Genomic DNA, 23,594 nt, shown 5'->3' with positions numbered 1-23,594 from the left:
CCGAGACCCTTCCGTTAAAACGCCGGCTTAATAGCCACACTATCATTGGTTAGATACAATGTAAAAATTATCTAAGTAAATTATTGAAATAAAATTAATAGAAGTTACGAAAACAGATAATTTATTTCTTTTTCAAAAAAAAATATATCGAGCCTCATCTTTTCCAATTCTTTTTTGAAATAATGCTATTTTCCTCTCTATATTAATTTAATATTATTCGAACAATACTTCATTAAATTTCAAAAATTTAAAAAATAATACCGAAAACCAAACCAAACACCTTTAATTTTCTTTTTACAAAACTAACAACATTTTCAGTTCTATTGATTTTCCCTCAATCCTTAAAAAATAAAAACTTTTAAAATGACTCTTATTTTATTTCAATTATGTCATAATTTGATCATAAAAACTTCATGTTTAATTAGGAAAAAAAAATAGATAAAAAAAAAAGCAATTTGATTACGTGTGATATTTGAAAATCTCATGAGATTTCTCGAGCACATATGTATATAGATAACGTGTTTGTATACATGTAACAAATAAAGGAACACTGAAATTAATACGCACATTATTTCTATTCCAAATTATAAACACTCATATAAATTGTTATACTCGTATATTACAATTACACATACATAATAGCTGATTTAAATGTCAAGAAATTTAATTATCTTTGACATTAATTAAATTAATTTTCCTTTATTATGTACACAAAATAACCTCAATTTTCAATTCCCTGCAATTAGTTTTTTGGTATTTTTTTGTTTTACTATTCTAGGCTAATATACATAAAGGATTTTCGTGTATAAAACATAAAACTAGAAGCAATAAAGAAAATTAAATTAATGTTCACTACTTTACACTTTTATATATATATATATATATATATATATATATATATATATATATATATATATTATAAATTACTAATAACGTGATTCGATAATGTAATAAGAGAAACTTTCTTTCTGTTTTTTTAATTCATACATGAAAATTATTCTCAATAGTTCACTTTATAATAAGTTTAATGGATGTTTATTGATTTTCTAACTAAAATAATATTCATAAATATAATAAACACATAGGTAATAAAAGATGAAGGTAAAATATTAGAGTAATATGTAAATGGGACTTTTATATAATATGAAGGCACTGTGTTTAGTTTAAAATAGATTTAATTAATTTAAGTATTTTATGCACAAATTTGTTGTATATGAAAAATACTATTTTAAGTTGAAGAATTGCTTGTCTTTCTCTAATCTAAATTAGAGTATCTTGACAGTTTATCATTCCAATTCTTGGAACGTTTGGGAAGAAAGAAAACTCTTCAGTAACAAGCATTTTTTTAATAATATCCGACAATTTTTTCTTTTTGTATGCAATCACATTTTAATTACATTCATCATAAAAATTTTATTTAAAATTTGAATGAAAATCTAAAATAAATCTAAAGTAATGTTAGCTTGTATAGCCTAAAGCAACCAAACTTTTGTGGGTTATGAGCAAATATGTACTATGTGAGTAAGAGTAATGTATGGGCCGTTCGAGTTTCTACCATTACCTACTTACATATCAAAAAATAAAATTCTAACAATTCTAAAATAAATTTTGTAAATAAACTAACAAAAATATGAAATTTATTGACAAAATTGACTAACAAAAACCAAAATTTTCAAAATTTTGGTTTTTGTTCTCTTATTGTCTCAAATTTCTGACTTTTTTGATTGTTTTATTTTGACAAATAATAAATTTGTATGGAATTTTATATACGAGTACCTATATCTATATTATCTATGATTGAGTTCTTAAAATTATTGTGAGAAAAATTTTATTCAAATTTTAATAGTTGCATTCAAATATTTTTTTTTCTTACAGGCAAAATGATGGGCCGCACTATACCGACAATACGTTTACTTTTTTTAGTTTTCCATATTTAAAAGAAATAAAAAAGTAGTACTAAGATCTTCAAAAAAAAATTTATCTCATTATTCAAAAATTTTTCTATGATTTTGAGTTAGTTAAGAATTTATTTTAAAAAAAATTTAAAATTTAGAAGAGAAATTTGAAATTTTAAATTTAGAAGAGAAATTTTCTTTATTGAAAAAACGCTCTGATGAGATTTATTATTAAAAAATATCCAAATTGTGGCCAAAATACTCTTTAAATTTAAATTAATTTTTTATGATTTTTAATCGAAATTTTTTTCCAATTTAATTAATATTTTTTTCAAAAAAAAATCCTTACATAATAAACAAAAATTATTCTGTGATAAATAAAAATATTCCAAGTTTGTGTAATCATAATCAAATATATACGTATATATGTGTACATATATGTGAAAATCGAATAATTTTGTATTTGAAAATTTTAATATTTCCAATATTTTTATATACTGCATTTCAATAAAATTACCGCATCTCTGTATAACACTAAAATATTCCAAGCACATAATCACATTAAAATAGTATTTCAACTACATATTTGCAACATCATAATAATATATATTTTCATCATATCCTTTTTACATACTTATTACAAACATATACATACCTACATACATACTATATAAATGATATTTATGTCATAAAAATGGATTTATATATTTACGAGCTCTTAAAACCTATTTTCAAAATTAATTTTTTTTTTTTTTGTAATTTCAAGTAGAAAAGTAATAATGAAATAAAAAGAAAATTATTATTATTTTTTTTTATATTTTTACCATATTTAGAGCAAACATTTTTCTTTTTTGTTTTGTTTTTTTCTGATTCACTCTTTAATTTCTCTTACATTTCAATTCTATAAATATGAACTCGAATATTAGGTAAATCACACTATCACACGTTTTCTCCTTTTATCCTTCATATCAAATTTATAATACTTTTATTATTATTTTTAAAAGGTGACCAAATAATCATTATTAAAAAATGAGGACAATTGAATTTATTAATTATTTGCTTTAAATTTTGAAATTACTATTAAAAATGATTAATTAACAAATAAATGATTAAAAATTTTGGATATTCGTTTTCGGGAAAGTGGCTCAATCTTTTATACGATTTAGCCATAAAGAGGCTCATTATAATTTAGCAATAAAGCCGAATTCAAAAAATTTTCGAAATTTTGTAAATTAACAATAGACTGTCATGGGGTCATTTAAGATTTTACCCACCAGGGTACGCACTACCTTAAATTTCACTTTATAATTCTATATTTTATTCATATTTCGTATAACTCTTCAAAAAAACCATCCTATTTTACATTATATTTATATAGCTACTTCTCAGGTGTTAAAAAGTACGGGTACTTCTAGAAGGGCTAGAGACATGGGACAAAAGGCATTAGATAGGGTTTTGCCTCTAGGGTCCCCAGAAAAATCAAGAAGATTTTCAAATAAGGTGACCATATTTTATGAAAATGGTCACTTTAGAACAAAAATTTTACTCATATTAATACAAATATCATATGAATAAAATATGGACAAAAATAGTTCAATAAAAGTAATAAGAAATTTTTTGTTTTCAGGTGATGATGTTCCTAACAATATCCTTCCAAAATATCAAAAATTAAAATTTAGAAACAAAATAATCAATGTAAATGAGAGGGAAAGAAAATGCGGAGAAGAAGAAAAATTCACATAAAGAAAGAAAAAATATTGAGGAAAAAAGTATTCCGTGTCAGCTGACACTTAGTATCATTTTTCGAGCGTCTCATGTCTCACGCTATTTTATATAAAAACTTTTCATTTTCAATATTTTATAATTTCACTCTTTTATTTTTTTCATATATGCTTTATTGTTGTAATTCTCTTCTCATGAAAAAATAGAAAAAAATTTATAATTCGTTCACGATAGTTTTGATTTTATTTTTTCAATAATAATATGAAGTCAAGTGAGCTCAACTCAGCTCGAAGGTGAAATTCATTCGAAAATCATTTAAGGTTTTTATTTTTTTTCTTCTCTTTTAATTTTTCTAATATTTATTTGTTTTTTTTTTTTTGCTTTTTTGTTTTCATAAGAAATTATCAGCTTTTTGTTTTTTGTATTCTGCTATTATTGTAACGTTGAACTTCAATATAGCACTTTAATATTATTAAATGAAAAATAATGCAGATAATAAAATTTGATTTTTCACCTCCATATTCATATAAATATATACATATGTACATACGTTTGTATAATAAAGAACAGATGTGGTTAAATTACTGAAAAATAAATTTATTTTAAAAAAAATTCCATGTATAATGTATAAAAGGCAGCGTAATGTAAAAGGGTTATGAAAGAAACACTCACACCAAAGATCTAAAAATCATTTAAAATTTGAACTCCTAAGTTCAGCTCTCACGTTTTTGTGTGAAACACAATATTTGGCACATGAGTTGATTTTACACAAAACAAATAAGGTCATTCTTTCCTAAAATCAAAATTTGTTATATGAGTCGAAGCAGAATGCCGGCTCTAATACAATAGAATCAATTGGATTTCTATACATATTTGAATCTTATACAGGACAAGAAAACACTCTCGAACATGACGTGTCTGAAATATTCGTCATGCCCGCAAAATTTTCATGAATTTTGTTGGTAAAAGCATAAATGCAAAAATTAATATATCTAGAAATTTTTAATGTCCCTGATGTTTAGGTATTAAAGGGAGTCTCCCAATTGAGGCAGCGGAAACGTCTACCATTCGCATCGAAAGCAATAATACTATAGAGACTAGATCGTTATAGTAGAGATCATGCCCGAAGACAATATATTAGAAATTAAAATCTAATTTATAAATTAATTCGAAAGCATTTTGATCACGTCTTTTCTCACCGTCAAAAAAATTTATTTTTGTTACTAAGATTTCTTTTACTTTTCTCGTACGTTTTTGTTTTTCTTTTTTTCATTTTATAACTATTAAGTAACCTTTGATAGTTATCAACATTTACTAAAAATATTTTCTGCATGATAGCGCGATTTATTTTAATTTTTTTTTTTATTTTTTCGCTTTAAAAGAGGAGGTTCGGTTCAATATATAAAAATAATAAAAGAAGAAATAATTTACGATTTTGTCATAACATTTTCGATCAGTTATAAAAATGAGTGTATGTTTATTTGTATATATTGTGAAAATCACGAATATGTTCTAAATTTAGTACTAAAGCATTTCAATTTTTTAACTGGTATTGGTACTAGTATAAATAAATGTGTATAACGTATAAGTAAATAAATTTTTCAATAATATATTTTGTATGATGAAGTAAGAATGCTTTGCTATGTCAAAACCTTTTGATTCCTGAGAAATGAGTGGAAAAAAAAATGAAAAAAAATTAAATTCAATCAATTCGAAATTTTATCAATATTATATACATAATTCTGTAGAGTAGTACATATAATACAAATGTAAATTTGTAATATTTTATATTGAATAGTAATAAAATAAGTTATAAAAGATAATGATAATAAAAATAAGAAAGGAAAAATCGAATATACACATACATAGCATAAACATAAATAAAAAATAAATTAAATTGAAACTAGATTAGAATAAGAAAATTCTAGAGAATAGTTTTCATTACAGTAAGCCTTCGAAGTTCGTTGTTCTTGGCTGCAGTCGAGCCATGACATACACCAAAATAACGTATATATATCGAAAACTTCTATGTAATAAAAATAATATAGATAACTATAGTTATAATCACGTAGATAAGATTGTCGGGAAAAAGTACCAAAAAAATTTTTTTTAAAAATATTTTTCACAATGACATAAATAAAATCTGAAATATGGAACCCTGGTGGCATATATCGAAACGACGTAGATATAGAGTCAAAGTAAATCAAGGAGCAATCATAATCATATTGAATAACAAAAAAATATGATACGAATACTCTTATACAACACCACATTCTATATACAATCAATAAAATGATCTTAGCATTATAGTAAATAAAATTCCGTGAACACCGAATCGGTAACACCACCTTATACATATATGTAAAATGGTCTTAAAGATCATTGAATATTTCTAATAATACAATTACATTGGGGCTAGTTTGCATGTGCTTGATTTTTTAATTCTAACTTATTTTACGGTTGTCACAGAACTGCTATTAAATTTGAACAGTGTGTAATACTTAGACAACAAACTAAAAAAATTTTGTTTTTTCATTAAGTGTGTATGAACTTCATATTTTAATTCATAGGCACTGCAAGACATTTTAATATAGGCATATTAAAATGTTTAAACTATTAAAATTAATAAAATTGAGCTGCATTGAGCAAACATAATTTTTGTAGGTGGGACCCAATAAAAAAAAAAATGGGAAAAATTATTTAATTTACAACAAAAATTAACAAATAATCTCAATAACTTTAAATAAATATCTTTTATATTTATATTTAATTTTGAATAATTTTAACAATTATATTATAAATAAATGCACTCATCATAATTTTGCACTTATAATTCACTTAAAATTCCAATGTTCTTATTACATAAAATTAATAAAAAATATGAAATGAAATTTAGTCAAAAGAAATAAGTTTTTTACTTCATATTCTCTTGCTTCATATTATATTCATTCAACGGTTCTAACAAAAATCCTTTTAATGATTTTTTTATGCACCCACCTTTTTGGCTATTTTCCAAATTTTACGATGGTAAAAAAGAAAAAATCAAAAACATAATATACATGAGTCTCCCACGTCAGTCAGAGATTAAAAAAAAATAATATAAACATTCTTGATGTTTCACCAACAGTGAAATTCCTTACTCTTAGAATATTAATTGTAACCCTTAAAGGATGTTGCTTACAAAATTTAGAATGAGGTTGAATTTTTATTTTACCTACACAGATATGCAAAATAATATTATAATTCAAGGTTAAGCATTACAGAGTTACACTCACATTGTTTAAAGCCTCCCCTCCCACCCTCTTTTAATATTGTAAAGCACACAATTTTTATCTATCGGAAATTAAAAATTTTATAAGAGATTAAATTAAACACATTATGTTGACACAACACATTGTGTTATGACTCTTAAACAGTCACAATATTTAATTGAGAGAATTTCATTCTTCAAAATTTTATTGGCTCTCATTAATTAAAAAAGTTCAATTTTAGGAAATTCTACTGTACCAACAAAATAATTTCATTTTTATTTAATTTGTTTTTGCTTCGAAATCTCTAGTACTCCGGGTATACATGAAATATGTAAGAGCAAAATTTTGAAATGATCCCAAAAAAAAAAAAAAAATATTAAAAAAAAACCTATGAATTATTTTTGAGGTGCATTATTATTCATATTTAAGTAAAAATATCTCTTTTTTTTCATAATTTAATAATTCGCTACATTTTCCGGATAATAAAAGAAGCATCTACCGCAAAAAAAAAAATAAAACAGCAACAACAAAATTTAATAAGTAAGCAATAAAAGCAGTGTAGTATTCACTGTTTCTACAATTTTATTATTTAGTCATTTGGGACTCGATGAAAATATTTTGTGGTCATAAAAGAATAAAATTGCAAGAACGCAAAGATAATAATAACAATAAAGAAAAAAAAAAAGAGAATTTTTGGCCAACATAATAAATCTCCTAAAAAAAAATTTTATAAAAATGATTTTTCTTGTATATGAAGAAAAAAAAAGGAAAAATATTGAAAAATCTATTGCGTAGGAATTTAAACGAGAATAATTATAAATTTCCAAGAATTATTAAAAAAATTTTCTCATTTTAATTGTTAAAAAATTTTAATGGGAAGCTATGTAGATAAATTTTGTTGATGCACAATAACATTTAATTCTTTACATCAATAGGTCATTACCGGATGAACACTCACTGGACTATATAAAAAAAAAAAATTTGGTCACCTGATCTTGTTTGGTAAAGGTAATATTAAATTTAAATATTATCTCTAATAAAATATATTTTATTTTTCATCTCAAAATCCTCCCTCACAAATATAAATTTTTAAATTTGAAATTTAGCTGATTTAGAGCGAGACTGAGCATAAATAATTTTTCAGTGGAAAATAATATAGAATTTCAAAAACGAGATTCTAACACAGCGCTACCAAAAGTGAAGATTTATCTTGAAAATTTAAATTTTTTAATGATATTTCAAAATTGCAATTTCAGAGTTTTTTCCAGAGTTCACAAAAAAATATTTTTACCTAAAAGTCAATTTTACAAGGGACGCATGGTAACGCTACTTGATTGACAAAAAAATTTTTGATATTCTCCTCGCAATTAATTCTTCATTAATCGACTTAGCGCAATAACTCAATTCGCATACAACTTATGACTTCAAATGTCATGCACAATGTCATTAATTTTTCTTTTTGATATTTGATTTAGTTCGAATGGAAATCGTGATATTTTGGTTTCCTATTTTTTTGAAATTGAACTTCTAATTGAAGATCTCGAAAGGTTCGTAATGATTTTTTTTTTATCGAATCTTCAAAATGAAGATTTTATTTTAAAAAAAAATTAAGATTTTGGGGATAATCTATTTGACAGCACTGTTCTAATACCAAAACTTCGATTTCGAAAATTTTATTATTTTAGAGTTTTAGTCGCTGAATGTAGCTCAACTTTTTAAATTATGACAAAGTAAAGATAGTCTTCTTTTCATATTTATTACACAATATACAAGAAATCGTAAATATTCAAAGATATCGTAAATATTTTACGATTTAAAAATTTTATTTTATTTAAGACAAACTAAATGTTCGAATTTGGTTAAATTTTCATCAATTTCAATTCAAAAAGTCTAAATAAAATTACTTCATGCAAATTTCTACTTTAATATCTTACTCCACCTTGTGGTATCCTATAATCTACATAAATTTAATTTCATCTTTATAGAATATTTAATTATAAACCTCATTATTATTTAATTTACCTTCTCAATAAAAATTACTCTCGCTTATTATGTTCCTTTATTATATCTAGACCTCTTAAGTTTTAATGATAATTTAATATGTTTTAGATGCCAATTTTCAAAACTTATGTATTTTCTTATAATTTCATTTTATATTGCAAAAACAAAAAAAAAAAATTCTAAAAATTTATAATACATAATTAAATTATATTTTTTATGAAGAAAATTATTACAAACATGACACATGATAATTACTGTAAAAGAAAAAAAAATTTTTAAAAAGAACAACAATTTTTCAGAAAACTGAAAAAAAATTGAATTTGGAACCGCAAAATTCATTTGAAAATGAACGCTGGTTTTCAAAGTACTTTTTTTTTAAAAAAAATGTCATAATTATTTGCAGTTTCGCTCTTTTAGCCTTCTTATGAAAACAAAAACAACAACTAGGTACGAGGCACCTTTGATTTTCTGCTCTTACTTTCGTTTTCTCATAATAATATAAAAAACAAAAACAACAACAAAAAATCGCATGTGTCCAGTGCAAATTTCATGCAAAATTTTAAATAAAAAAAAAACTATGAGAGCATTTTATAATTTTCGAATTTTGTAATTTATTGTAAATGGGAAAAATATGAATTTTAATAATGTTGCCAGAATATAGCGGATATTGATACTAAAAATAAATTATTAAAGAAAATTTGAATTTAAAAAATAAATGAAAAATTTTCTGGTTTAGTTTTTCTTTTTTTTTTACTTTTTTGATTACTTTGTGACTGAATTTTGACTGAATAAATGTGCTTAATAAAAAAAAATTTTTTAAAATTTTACACACTTTGTCTATAAAGATCTTAAAAAATAAAACAAGAAAACAAAAGTCTATTTTATAATTTATTTGTTGCATAGATCATGGAACACTGACTGAAATGCTAAAAGGGAAATTAATCTTTTTTGATGCTTATATTTTGAATGAAAATTTTTTTATTTGAAATTAAAAAAAAAAATGTTATTAATAAGTTCAATGAACGTCATACAACAAAGTTGTTGAAGTGAAAAGGTGATTTTTCAATATAAGAGAAAAAAAAAAGTACATAAATCGCCGCCTTGCCTCGCAAATGCATCATACATAAAAAATTGAAACAGAAAAAATAATAAAAAAATATTTAATAAATCTTAAAAGGTGGTGGTAAATTGTCAGTTCATTCTTGAAATACATACATATATAAATATATATTTAATAAAATTTATTAATAGATTTTAAATTTTTAATAAAAATTTAATTTAGATTATTGCGTGAGAAGAATCGTCTTGAATTTCAATGACAATATGAAAACAAATGATCTGAAAGAAAATATGCAATATAGTTTGGTATTTCTGCTCTTCCGTAAATATAGTTTGAATCCGAAAATGAAATTTTGTGACAAATTACTTTATTTATTTGCAGAATCAAGAAGAATTGAAAATATAGATTAATCACAAATTTATTGAAATTCTAAGATTTTATAAAAAAAAAAATGTCTTAAAAATTCGAATGCAATTAATTCAATCGGATGCAAAAAAAAATCCAACAAAATAAAATTTAGTAGGTGCTTAAAACCAAATGGATCCTTAAAATCATTTTGTCGAATTACATAAACAGTCTAAGAGAAGGGTCGAAGGGGAAACTGCAACAATCTAGAACTTTTAGTACGGCCCGCTAAAAGATCAAAATATTTTTTTTTGCTTGAAAAAATCAAAAAATTTAAGAGTGTGAAAGTGATGAAATGTGGTCGGCGACAAAAATGCACTCGAGCAGAAGCACAATGGAAGACTTACTTAATTTGTTGCTGTACGTTTATCTGAACATTTTGGATATAAACACGTTGAAATTTACGTATAGCGGTTCAATACAATAGGTAATGAGAAGTTCATATTATTTTTAATTTATTGATAAAATAGCTCATATTTTATAGTAGGTAAAATTAATAAAATACCAAAGAAAAGAAAAATTAATGATGAAAATTAAAAGAGAATGGACTTTACATTATCCGTATGAAACACGCAAAAATCAGTATGAGAAGTATGAATCTCAATTCTGTTTAAGCTACATTTGCCGACCCACAATATTAGTCTACAATATTTGATTATTCATAAAATTGTACAAAAATTATTTATTTTTAACTTTAAATTAGTAGTTTGAAGACACCCATAAGAATTTTTTCGGTAAACCAAATTTGTTGGTTCCAGTCAAAGATTTTTAATATTTAAAATCTTTAAAAATTCTTTAATAAATTCTTTTAAATCCACTCAATTCCCTTTATTTAATTATACTATGGTAAACTAGAAGCAAATCTATGGAAATGTTGAACAACAAATTTATTTATCCATTACATAAAAATTTCCTATACTCAAAGTTATTTAATTATTGACCCCTAAAATACACGTTAACATTAACATATTGAACTTAATGTCATCATTAAAATTTCAATTCAATTTTTTCAAAAACTAATAAAGTGTAATAAATAAAAAAAATGATTTCCATTCAATCGAGAAATCTAGACAAATTATTAGTCTCAAAAAGAACATTCCAACTTATTCATTTTAGCCTGGTGCACAAAATATATTCAATTTGTAATGAAAAAACGCTAATTTTATAGAGTGAAAAAAAAGTGTTTCAATATTTGTTTTTGCACACCTACACAGAACTATGACCCCACATGCATTTCACATCACACATTTTAAGTGTTTATGCGCGCATACACATGAACACAACACATAAATTTCGCATATGACAAATTATTTTAATAATTTTCACTGATCTGTTAAAAATTATTATTTTTTTTTTTTGGGAAAGGTCTCACAAATTTTAATTATTAACGTGAATGTCTGATTATAGAAAATTAAAGAATAAATTATTTTAAGTTGTCATCTTTAAACAAAAATATAAAATAAAAATGAAATAATAAAAAAAATTTATGAACTTACCTGTACATCAAAATTTTGCGGTTGTTGCAATAAATTTGCTGGTGATTCGACCTGATTCGGGCCCTGTTGTTGATTCATCATTGGACTCTAGAATACGAAAAAACAAGTAAATAATAATAAATTAAAATTTAATTCCTTATTTCATAATAAAAATTTGTAAATTCACTTAATTAATTAAGAATTTAAGAAAAGTAATTTTGTCGTGCCTGCATGATTTAAAATACTTCAAATTTTTTTAATATACCTAACCTATTTTAATTGAGTACAATATTAGGGACCTAATTTATTTAGTACTAACTCTCAATTACTTTTTTTACTTATATTCTAAAACTATAATTATGGAACTGCAGAGAGTATCAATTCTCACTCTCACAAATTATGTTGCTATTACAAATTACTACAATACAATAAAGTATAAACTATGATTGTGATTTTTGTAGTAATGAAGCATTTGAAGTTGTTTAATAAAAAAAAAACAGAAAATAGAAAGATGCCGGAAATCTGGTAGACGCATTCGCCTATTACTATCTTAATATTATTGTAAATAACTAATTACCTGTACCTGCATTCCACCTACACCATTCATCATTGGAGGCTGTAATTGATTATTCATTGGTGGCATTTGATGATGTGGAAATGAATTCATTTGTGGTTGATGACCACCTTGATGTTCCATTAATGCATTAAACATTTGAGCATGATGCTGTTGAAATGCATGAGTTTGTGGATCTAATAGTGCTGGTGGTCTCTGTAAAGATTCTTCTGCTGGTGATGGTTGACGTGAGCCTGGTGTTCGACTACAATAAAAGAAGAAAATTTTTTTTAAATAAAACAATCAAAAATTAATATTATAATATTTAATATGGAAACAAATTATAAATAACTTTTGACAAATTAATATGCTTGCTCGCTTTGTGTAATGGTTTTATTTAAGTTTTTAATAACAATTGCTATTGGACAACGAATAATTTATTTTCCGATTATTGAAGTCCAATATCATTATCACGAAATCGAGAAACAAAAATACTGTTACAAACGTTCGAACAGAATAATTGTGGTTTTTAAATTTAAATCATAAGATCCTACTAAACCTTAACTCAACAATTCAACAGTTAACCTAAAATAAAATTTAAAAACCATTGTTATTTTACTATGGAACCTAAAAATATACAACAATTTTTTACGGTCCTGTTCTATTGCAAATTTGAAATTAGTTTAAATAGTTGTACGCAAATCTAAATTTTAAACTGTCATACTTAAAAATTTCTCATGGAAATAGTATCATTTATCAAATAAAATGTTTACAGTATATTTCAAAGTAGCCTTCACCATTTTCTACCATTTCATATGAATCACGTTATTTTATATAAAGTTATTATGCAATAAATTATCCAAAAAATAATATCGTAAATTAAAATAAATAATAATTGTACATACATAAAACATATTTTTCGTTCCAGTTGTACCCAAATATTGTTTAAAGAATTAAATTTATAAAAAAAAAAAATTATTAAATTTTTGGTGGCAATATCTAAAATCAAAATTTCACCAAAAGTTCCTACCTACATAGGAAAAATTTAAATAGCAAAGCATGGAAAAAATCATAAATTATATTTTGGATTGGATTCATATTGGTTTGTGTCTTCGATTAAAAATTTATATCGTAAAATGTATTGTATTAATAGTAGAAAAGAAATATCACAATTTCTCAAACTTTACTAAACTTAAACTATTTACGAAAATTTAAGAGAAAATATATTAAATGCTTTTTTTAAGAGAAAGCTTTTCTACGATACAAATAAATATGTATATATAATATTACTCTTTAAAATTTGGTTTGACAAACATTCTGTGTTGGAGCTTGGAAATATAAATTAACAAAACTTTAAGTACGTATGTATAATGTATTTATTAAATTCTATAGAAATTAAACAAAACAAAGTATTTACTTTAAGAGAAATTGAAATAAACTTTTATTGTTGCTCTTTAATAATGCCTTAGAAGAAATGCTTTTTTCATAAGCACGTTTTTCTATTAAGTTTCTTGTTTACTTTACATTTTTTTTTATTTTGATAATGCCGGTTAAAAACAAAAATTAATAACAAAAACAACAATAATAATATTAATCAAATAGCATTTTGACTTTCCTCTTAAAAAAATATATAAAAAAGCAAAACGAAAAGCACCATGCAAAAAAAAAATTATTAGTGCTCATTCTCTTATTAAATCGAGTAATAAAATTACAACTACAAGAACAAAAATAAAAAAAATTATGAAATAGAATAAATTTCATGACGAATTGAGCGAAACAAATAACAATAATAACAATCATCAAATCAATGTTGTGTAGCAGCGAAGTGAGGTGAGGTAAATTACTCGGCAAATTATGGTAGTGGTCAAATAAATAAATTGAAAAAATTAAAACGCGAAAAAAAAATGACAAAGCCCACCAACAAACAATTTCTTTTTCTCTTTGCGTTTAAATGTGCTAATAAAATTTTCGCATATAGTAAATTAGTAAACTTATTAGAATTAGAATTTTCTAGTGGTAAAATTATTATCACCACCAGGTAAATATGTATAATACTCATTTATTCAATTATACAAGCATAACATTTTTGTATTATTAATAGATTTTATAATTGTATAGCATAGGCAATTATCAAGTATGGTTTGCAATAGTATAAGTACATATATACTCTAGTATGTAGTAAAAATCGTGATTAAATACAAAAATATTAAAGTTGAAGTTGAATATTTTAATGTTATGATTGTATGAGAAGGAGTGATGAAAACATAATGACAAACACCTTTTACCTTTTAGGAAAAAAAACACTATCGTATCATTATTAAATGCTAATTAATTGGTTGTTAGTGAACAGTTTATAGTAGAGGGAGTGAAATAAAAGTAGATAGACAAAGATAGAGAGAACGAGAGAGAGAGAGAGAGAAACGGAGTTCAATGAACTTGAGTTAAATGTGTATAATTATTTTTTTCTTGTTTATGTTTTTATTGTAATTTTCGTACCTTTTTGTTTTTTTTTTGTTTTGCCATTTTAAATATATTAATTTATTTTATATTTTTTACATGCATACATACGTGTGTTGTATTGTATGTGATTAGTTTTTTTTAGTTCTTTTTCATTTCGGTTTCTGTTCCTTTTATTATTATGTGCTGTTGTACTTCATTAATAATGATTTCATAACAAAAATAGAGAACAGAAGATGTGAAAAATTAAAATAATAAAAAAAGAGAAAACAAATTTGCGAATATAAAAATAAAGTAAGTGAGGTAGATAAACGCGAATTATCTAATGCTAGCATAAATAATATTTCCATACAATATATTGTAATAGCTACGCATTATCAGGGTTGCCATATGGGAATTTAGAAGAATTAAATTAGCCAATTTCTTTATAACCAAACCTAAATTAATGATAAAATGCATGCCTAATTTGATTTTATTGTCATATTCCTATTACGAAATGAAATGCAAATCCTTAATTAATAAAAACAAATCTAATTTGTTGAGAACTTCCCGAAAAAATTTAATAAATTAAAAAGATTCTCTAACATATGTAAGCCTAAAATGTGTGTGTCGTTTATATGAGGTAATATTTTTATGTCATTAATATTGAAATTATGCCATCAAAATTGAATATTGGCAATAAAATAACAAATGACATTTTAAATTTTTAGATTTTCTACGATTAATCTTAAATTTGAAAAATATACATAGATAAGGCCAGACATTAGTATATTAGTATTGTATGCACCAATTTCAAATTTATAAATTACCCAAAGTTACAAAAAATAAAAACTGACCAAGGTTTTACGCAACAGCTTCAAAAATACCCAAACCTTGGATAATAACTCTAGTTTGGCAAACCTGGACAAGATGTATTCCCATAGATTTAATATACATATGTACATTCATATTTATACGATCAGTTATATGGGCGACACACATAATGTACTCATAATTGTAAAATAAAGAAGAAGCATTTTAATATGAGCTTTAATTTAAAATTTATTAAGAAATATTTGAAATTATGAAAAAAAAAATTTAAGCGTGTTAATACAACATGTATGCCTATGTAGGTTTGAATGTATGTACGTACTTGAAATGTCTATTCATAAAATGGCAAGTACGTTACATAAAATAAGATAGCAAGTGTGTTCATAAAAACAACTAATATATTATTGCATTTGCACGAATTAACACTAAAATTTCTTTGAGTTCAAATTTAATTGTTTTAATTATAACTACAAGAAATTATAAAAAAAAAGTTTTTGTGATTTATTTCTTCAATCAGCAAAATTTTTCTCAGTGTATATTGGGTATAGAAATTCAAATTGCGCTTAATAAGATTTTTTTTCTGAACTTCTTCTCAAAGTAATTTTGTTCAATGCAAAACAAAAATTTGTGCAAATTTCCAAGATCGAAAAAAGCATTTGAGAGTTGAATAATGTTGATCACAAAATTTCACAAGATTGGGGAATATAAAATTTCACAGAAACAAATTTCATTTTATAACGGACACAAAAATCTTTCTCATTATTTAATTTTAATAGTTAACTATTTCAAATAAAAAATTTTTTTAATTTTTTATACGAATATTTAAAATGCCCAATTAGTTTCAATCAGTCAATCACTAATTATTATACTGTCAAATTATTGATTAATTGTCATTTTTACCAAAACAAAAAAAATTACATATTTTAATTTGCCTTTTTATAAAATGTTATGAAAAATATGCGAATATTTGCCTAAATTTAATAAAATTAAAAGATGTCATTATAATATTTATTGTCAATTTTCAAATATGGCCACTGTTATGCAAAAAAAAAATAAGAAGACTAACCTAATACAGATGGGTGAATTTTTTTTTATATGACTAATATGGTAATTATTTTGATGTATTTTGACTTATAAAATCATGTGACAATATGCAAGACAAATTAAGCAAATTTTTAATAATAATTTCCTCATATTTGTATTGAGAGCATTGAACACTACTGAAATTAGCAAATACACTATTTCCACAAAAAAAAATGCATAAATAAAAAAAGCATAAATATTTGATTTTTTTTTGACTCTTAAATAATTTCCTAAAAGTCATATCACTTTATTTGGTAATTTTTAGTGAGAAAAAAGTAAGGTCAATTGAGTGAGAAAAAAATTCGCTGAGTCTCAGACGTTCGTGTAACATAATTTTCAACTGAGCGGAAATTTTTCGTGTTACACCTTTTTTCCAAAATCTTCATACATTAAAATTTCTGTTAGCAATAGCTGTTAAAAATTATATCAGTATTAAAAATTTATGTAAGAATTTTAACAGATTTAATAAAATTTTCAAGATACTATCCAAAATCTATATGAAGATTAGTGACTAAACTTAATCTCTGTCATCATTTTAATATACGCATGTATATCATAATTAATATTAAAATTATGATTGGACGGATATGATTCCTAGTTGTTCTATAATTATTTTTAACAGTTATGAAATCTAATCAAACTATTGAATACCATTTTCTTTCTACAGATTGATATTTGATAAGTAGGGAGAGAACACAAAAACAAAACACAATATTAAAATAATTTTAATGCCATATAGAACTACTTAATAAACCTATTACGTAAATTTTTTATTTGGCGGCATCATACCTTATTTTGTTTAACCACAAAAATAATTAATATAAGAAAAATCCATAAACGCTATTTATAATTTTCACGAAATGCATAAAAAAATTTAATTATGCCTCTTGATAGTATAATCTAAATAAAAAATAATTCTTTTATGGTAATTTTAATAAAAAAAAAAATTATCATTTCAGGGGTGAACAATTAATAATAAATATGGAATGTGCCAGAGAATTTGAAGATTAAATCAAAGTTATCGTAACATGTTACATGGATAGTGAGATAACATTGAAATCGAGAGTATTGGAATATTAAAATCTCTACGAGCAATAACTTTACTAAGGTGAATATTATTTTAGGATATTTTTTTCTCTGAAAATATTTTTTTCTCAATTGATTTCTACAATTTTATCAGAATGTATGAGCAAGAACAAGATATTTTAATTTAATATTAAAGACATACTAATGGTAATTCAAAAATCTCGTAACATGAGTTTCGGCTATACGTGACAATATTATTTTAATCCAATATCGTACTAACTATGATATTCGTATCAAAATCAAAAGACATACAAATAAACAGCAGAATATTTTTCAAAATCAAAAGACATACAAATAAACAGCAGAAAAATTATAAATTTCTCAAAATTTTATTTTTTCGTTTATTTTTTTCTCGAATATTTTAAGAATTTTTTGATTTCTTACTCCAGTTTGCACTTTTAAACTATTTGTAAAACTCCTCCTCTGCATTATAATTTATTCCTGAATTTTTTTTTTTGTATCTTAACTAGAAAACAATTTAATTGTTTAATATTATATTAAAAAAAAAATCAGAAATAAAATAAATTTTCATCGAATAATAAAGAAATCATAATTAATATGAACATTGTAAAACTCTAGAGAATACAATGTTGAAATTGTGTAATTTTCTAAGCCATTTCTTTATGGCAAAAAAAAAAAACGTTTTTACCCTAAGGTAATTGTATCAGGAATATACATACATATAACATGTTCTACACATTTACATATATAAATATTTCTATTTTATATTCTTGGAAACGTTGCAAAAAAAATTATTCTTTGAAAAATTACTGAATTTTTTTTAATAATTTATATAAAATTCCTTTTAATTCTAAATTTGTACCGAATATCTAAAACTTGCACAATTTAGTAAAATATTAAATTTTAATAATTTAATAAACCTGATTTTGTGTTTTAAATGTCGTCGATTTAGTTCGCGTTTCGGACAACCATCACTAACGGGAAGACGACTGTTAAGTTTACAATGAAACTTTTATTAATTAAATCAAATTTGAACTTTGGTATTGTGATTTGGAAAAAAAATATTTTAGATAAACTTCTATTAGATCTAATTAATACATTCTTTATTGTATTTAGTCACAGAGCATGAAACTAATAAATCTAAAACTAAATCTGTGTTTAACCCTCTAGTATTAAAATCGCCTATATTTTGAAAACTTTACATTTCATGTCAAATAAATTCACCATATTTCGTACAAAATTCGAAGAGAAAAAGATAGAGACAATTTTAATAATGGAAAGATGTACTTCAACTACTGATGTAGTTGAATATGAATTTTTGATCAACCACAAATAATTTGAAATTCGTTGCTGCACCCTATAATGGCACAAAAAATAAATCAATTTAGGAAAATTTTTAATAATTAATCACTTAGTATAATAAACATTAAATTTTTTTTATTATAATTATTTTAATTAAGAATTTAATTTTGATATTATCACGGATATAAAATGCTTCTTTTTTTTATTACAAAATACTTAAATATTATTATAGATCCAATTGCGTCTTCTCTTCACTATAAAAGTATTTTTTTATTTTACCTTCAATTTCATAATCATTACAAAATTATGTATATCATTGCGATTCAACAAAAAAAACATAATAATAAGAATAAATAACAATAATAAATTTAAAAAAAAATGTTTATGTTACAAAACATAAAATTATATTAAAAGCTGCAAGTAGCATAAATTTATAAATAATGGTAACTAAAACGATACAAAACAACAATAATTACTTGTATGCTAGTGCCTGCTGAAATGAAAAAAAAAAATTAAATGAGAAGAGAAGAGGAGAGAAGAGAAGACAAAAAAAAAAAAACAAGAATTTTTCAATAAATTTTCATGACAGGAAAACTCGTCGACACAGTTGACGGCCACCAAAAACCTTGAAGAAACCAGTTAAGCTCTTCTAATGTCAATGCCATATGAAAAACGTGCTTTTATTTTTTCTTTATTTTTTTTTTGTGTGTCTCTATGTACATAATATGTTTAATGTAAGAATTAATACTTACATACACATTAAATTACATTTTGTTTTTTTTTTTTCGCAAAATCAATGCCTTTTTTTTTTAATACCTGAGATTTTCATAGTAGATTCAACAGTACATTTACGGGTTTTCAAATAAAACAACAACAACATCAAAGGAAAAACAATAGCAAGACAAACAGTAGAAATATATTTTTTTTGAAATAACTAAGATTAAAAAAAAATGTTTACCTACAATATCGAATATCTTCCATCTTACTACTTCTACTGTATAACAATTTTAACCTCTATCCAATAACACAAGCATATAAAATATGAACAATGTTGGTGTTTTTGTGTTGTGTAAATTAACAAAACAATAAAAGTAAAAAATTTGTAGAATAAATGTGAGCAAAATAGTATCAAGTGTTTATTTGAATTGTACAATTTAAGATTTATAAACACAAATAAGCCTCTCACTGTTTCCCCCTCTTCAAAATCAATGTTATTTACAGGCTAGAGCAAACAACGCATTATTATTGTGTATGTTAGTGCTCTCAAGTATAATATTGTTATAATATCACACATCTACAATTTTATGAAACTGGTTTTAGAAAAAAATAATAAATTTTGTTATGAAAATTCTATCAATTCTTTATTTTAAATAAAAAAAAAATACAATATTATGTATACTCGTATAGCAGAAATAGTAATCAAATATTTTCTGCAAAATTCATTCCAATTTGATAAAGATCTTCAGAGCAAATAAAAAGAGAAATGTAAAATAGAATATAAATCATGAGTAAAAGAGTTGAAAATAAATTAAGAGTCATTTAAAGTGAAACAGAACTATTTCTATAAATTTTAATAGAAGATTAAAAAACTGGCTTCAAAAATTAGAATTAAATTTGCAGACTAGTATTTTAAACTTAATATTAAATATACTTTATAGTAAATATGACATTAAGATTCGACAATTTGTTTAATTAGTAAAAAAAAATTATCCAACAATTTGAAAAATTAATCCTCAAATTTATAATGAAAACCAAGTTATTTATAACCCGATTTATTTAACATGAAATTTTCTTGGAATTTAACTACCATGTTAAACGAAAGAGACCTGTATACAAAATATTTTTTTTTCACATATTTTAATCTCTTCATCTAGTATAGATGTCAATACTCAATATACCTCAAAAATATCTCAACAAAACGAGAAACCTGAGAGTAGAAAAAACTACAACTAGGTACATTTTCTTAAATTACCACAAAAAGGAACAACGTATAAGTCTTAATGAAAACCAACTATAAATTTCTTAAACCATAAACTAATTCTAAACCTATATAAACAATTTAGTTTTCAGCAACAATAAATTTCCCTATCGTATTCATTAATCTCATATCTACTGACATACCTTAATATTAATTTTTAATATACCATCCTTGAGGATGGTATACATATAAAATATTTACAACAGTAGATCAGAATAAACCGATACCAGCCAAAAGGTGAAAATGTTTTATTTATTTTATAATCCTTTATAGTTTAATTTTTAGCAGAAAAAAAAAATTGAATCCTGTTGATGAGCTAATAAAATTAAAAATGAATTATTAAGCTTTTTTTTTTCATATTAAATTGAGTCTATAATTTTCGACTTGTATTAATAGAACCGCACATAATAAAAAAAAATTTATTACTTATACTATAAAAATTTTCATCGAGAAATTAATTTGACCCCATAAAAGGATTAATCATTTGAAGTGAGGGAGGAAAATAGGAAAACGAAGTTGTGCGGTAACAAAGATTTTTTACGGTTAAACAACGAAATTAAAGTCACGAGTACGTCAAACATTATTCATACATTTTGTATGATTCATCCCAAATTGTTAACGTCAATGAGTTTTGTTTAGGGATAAAAATAGAAGGCAATCATTTTGAGCAAATTTTGTAAACAATTTTATTCTGAGACCATATTAATGAATACTTTTTTTGTGTATGTTTTTAGACCTACACAAGTATAAACGTACAGGACATAAACATCTGAACCAATACTCAATTACGGATCAATTATAAAACAAAATCAACAATTAAACATTTAAATATTTAAGAGGAATCGAATTCGAAAAGCAACAATCTACGACATTATTAGTGTTTAAAAGTTAATACATATTTGAGGTTAAAATTTAGTTCAAAATTACTAAAAAATTTTATTTAAAAAAATTTTTGTGAAATTTTAAATTTCAATATGATACGGTAAAGCGCGGAATACCGTAAAATTCGAGATAGTGACAAAAATTTTCATTCTAAGTAAAATTCTAATTTTCACTAACAAAGAACGCAGTGCAGTTCCTTGTTTGAGATTATTTACATTTCCCATTACAATCTTATTACCTTGCTTGCATTCTTAGAACTTCAATAAGAATATTGTTTCTCTCAATTCATTTAAAACACGTACATTAAAAATCACACAAAAAAACAAGGCAAATTCATCAAGTGGAACAAAAATTTTTTGAAAACTCTACAATTTTTCTTTATTTTTAACCAATAAAACAATTTCTTTTGAAGGATAACAAACCTTAAACGAAAATTAAATACGAATGCTCATATAAAAATATATTTGCAATGTAAAGACACACCAGTAAAACAAAATCTAAAACAAAATGTAAAAAACTAGTTCAACAATTTTTCTTTAACATTTCAGGCAAAATAATCTTTAAAGAAATTTTAAAAATATTTAAAATGCAAATTTCATTACCACCATTTGAAAACTTAAATCACAAACTTATTCTAGAAATTTTATTAATTTTTCTAGTTTCTAGCCAATAGGAAGAAGATATTCACGAAAGTATAGAGAAATAAAACTCTTTATATTTTTTTTCTCCTTCAAAATGATGAAAAAGTTTCAAAATAGTTTGTCATTGCACTTATTCATTTATCGGCTAACAACTTATTCTTCAAATACTTTTCCATTTTTTTTTTCACTCTTTGCGGTCCCTGAATGCTTGTTATTGTCATTTGCAAAGCATCCATATTGAAAAAATATAATATCAATGGTATACAGTATTATTCAAGTGTTGATAATTTGTTTGTTATTTGAAGATTATTTTTCCTGAAATTTTTAACGTACCCAACAAATGAATTAATGTTAAAAAGATTTTCTTCTTGTATCAAAGAAAATGTATGTAATTTAAACATACAGTTATTTACATAATTTATATAAGTATGTATGTATATGTAAAAAAAAATAGTGAAAAAATATTGAAAAAGTATTGCAAATAATCTTTGATCTTAAAGGTTTGGGCTTAAAAATTTTATAATAATTTTTCTGCCAAAAACGGCACTTAAAAATTTAACATTTCACCTGTCATATTTTGTTATTGAATTCTTATGAGTAATTTGCCTTTAGAATTAATATTGAATCTGTATTAGCATGCTGCCCATTCAACTTCAAAATGTGGCCCATTATACTGCTTGCAAGAATGAAATATTTTCGATTGCGACTGTTAAAATTTTTCAAAAAAAATTTGAGAATTTAATCATAGATAATAGAGATAGAAACATTAAATTCCATACAAATTTCTTATTTATCAAAACAAAACAGTCAGTTGAAAACGTAATTTTTCTTGTAAGTAGGTAATTTTTCTTGTAACCACAATTCACAAAAGTTTGCCGACGGCTGCTCTATATTAATGCATAAATTATTGCCGAAAATGTATCAAAATTTTTTATAAAAATTAAGGCTTATTACTATTTCAATAAATCAGAAATTAATTTTGTACTATTTATATATGGTAGCAAAATACCCTAACAGCCATTTAAACCATAA

General features: G+C 23.8%; 1 protein-coding gene across 3 annotated transcripts in view; it reads right to left on the bottom strand.

Annotated features, from left to right (window-relative positions):
• LOC129613049 (maternal protein pumilio-like) overlaps positions 1 to 23,594 on the bottom strand; it is a 211,819-nt gene that overhangs the window by 76,236 nt on the left and 111,989 nt on the right. For 2 of the 3 annotated variants that reach the window (XM_055526946.1, XM_055526947.1), the window contains exons 8-9: positions 12,387 to 12,627; positions 11,831 to 11,917 (exon numbers count right to left, since the gene is read on the bottom strand). In XM_055526946.1, coding sequence (XP_055382921.1) covers positions 11,831 to 11,917; positions 12,387 to 12,627 — 328 coding nt within the window. Of the gene's footprint in view, positions 1 to 11,791; positions 11,918 to 12,386; positions 12,628 to 23,594 lie in introns of those variants that run through there. The other variant, XM_055526948.1, reaches the window with a different exon arrangement.

The sequence above is a fragment of the Condylostylus longicornis genome, unplaced genomic scaffold (genome assembly GCF_029603195.1).
Source record: "Condylostylus longicornis isolate FDR11 unplaced genomic scaffold, ASM2960319v2 ptg000080l, whole genome shotgun sequence".
NCBI classification, from domain to species: domain Eukaryota; kingdom Metazoa; phylum Arthropoda; class Insecta; order Diptera; family Dolichopodidae; genus Condylostylus; species Condylostylus longicornis.
Note: the sequence above shows the minus strand (reverse complement) of the source record. Positions and strands in the feature narration are given on the sequence as shown.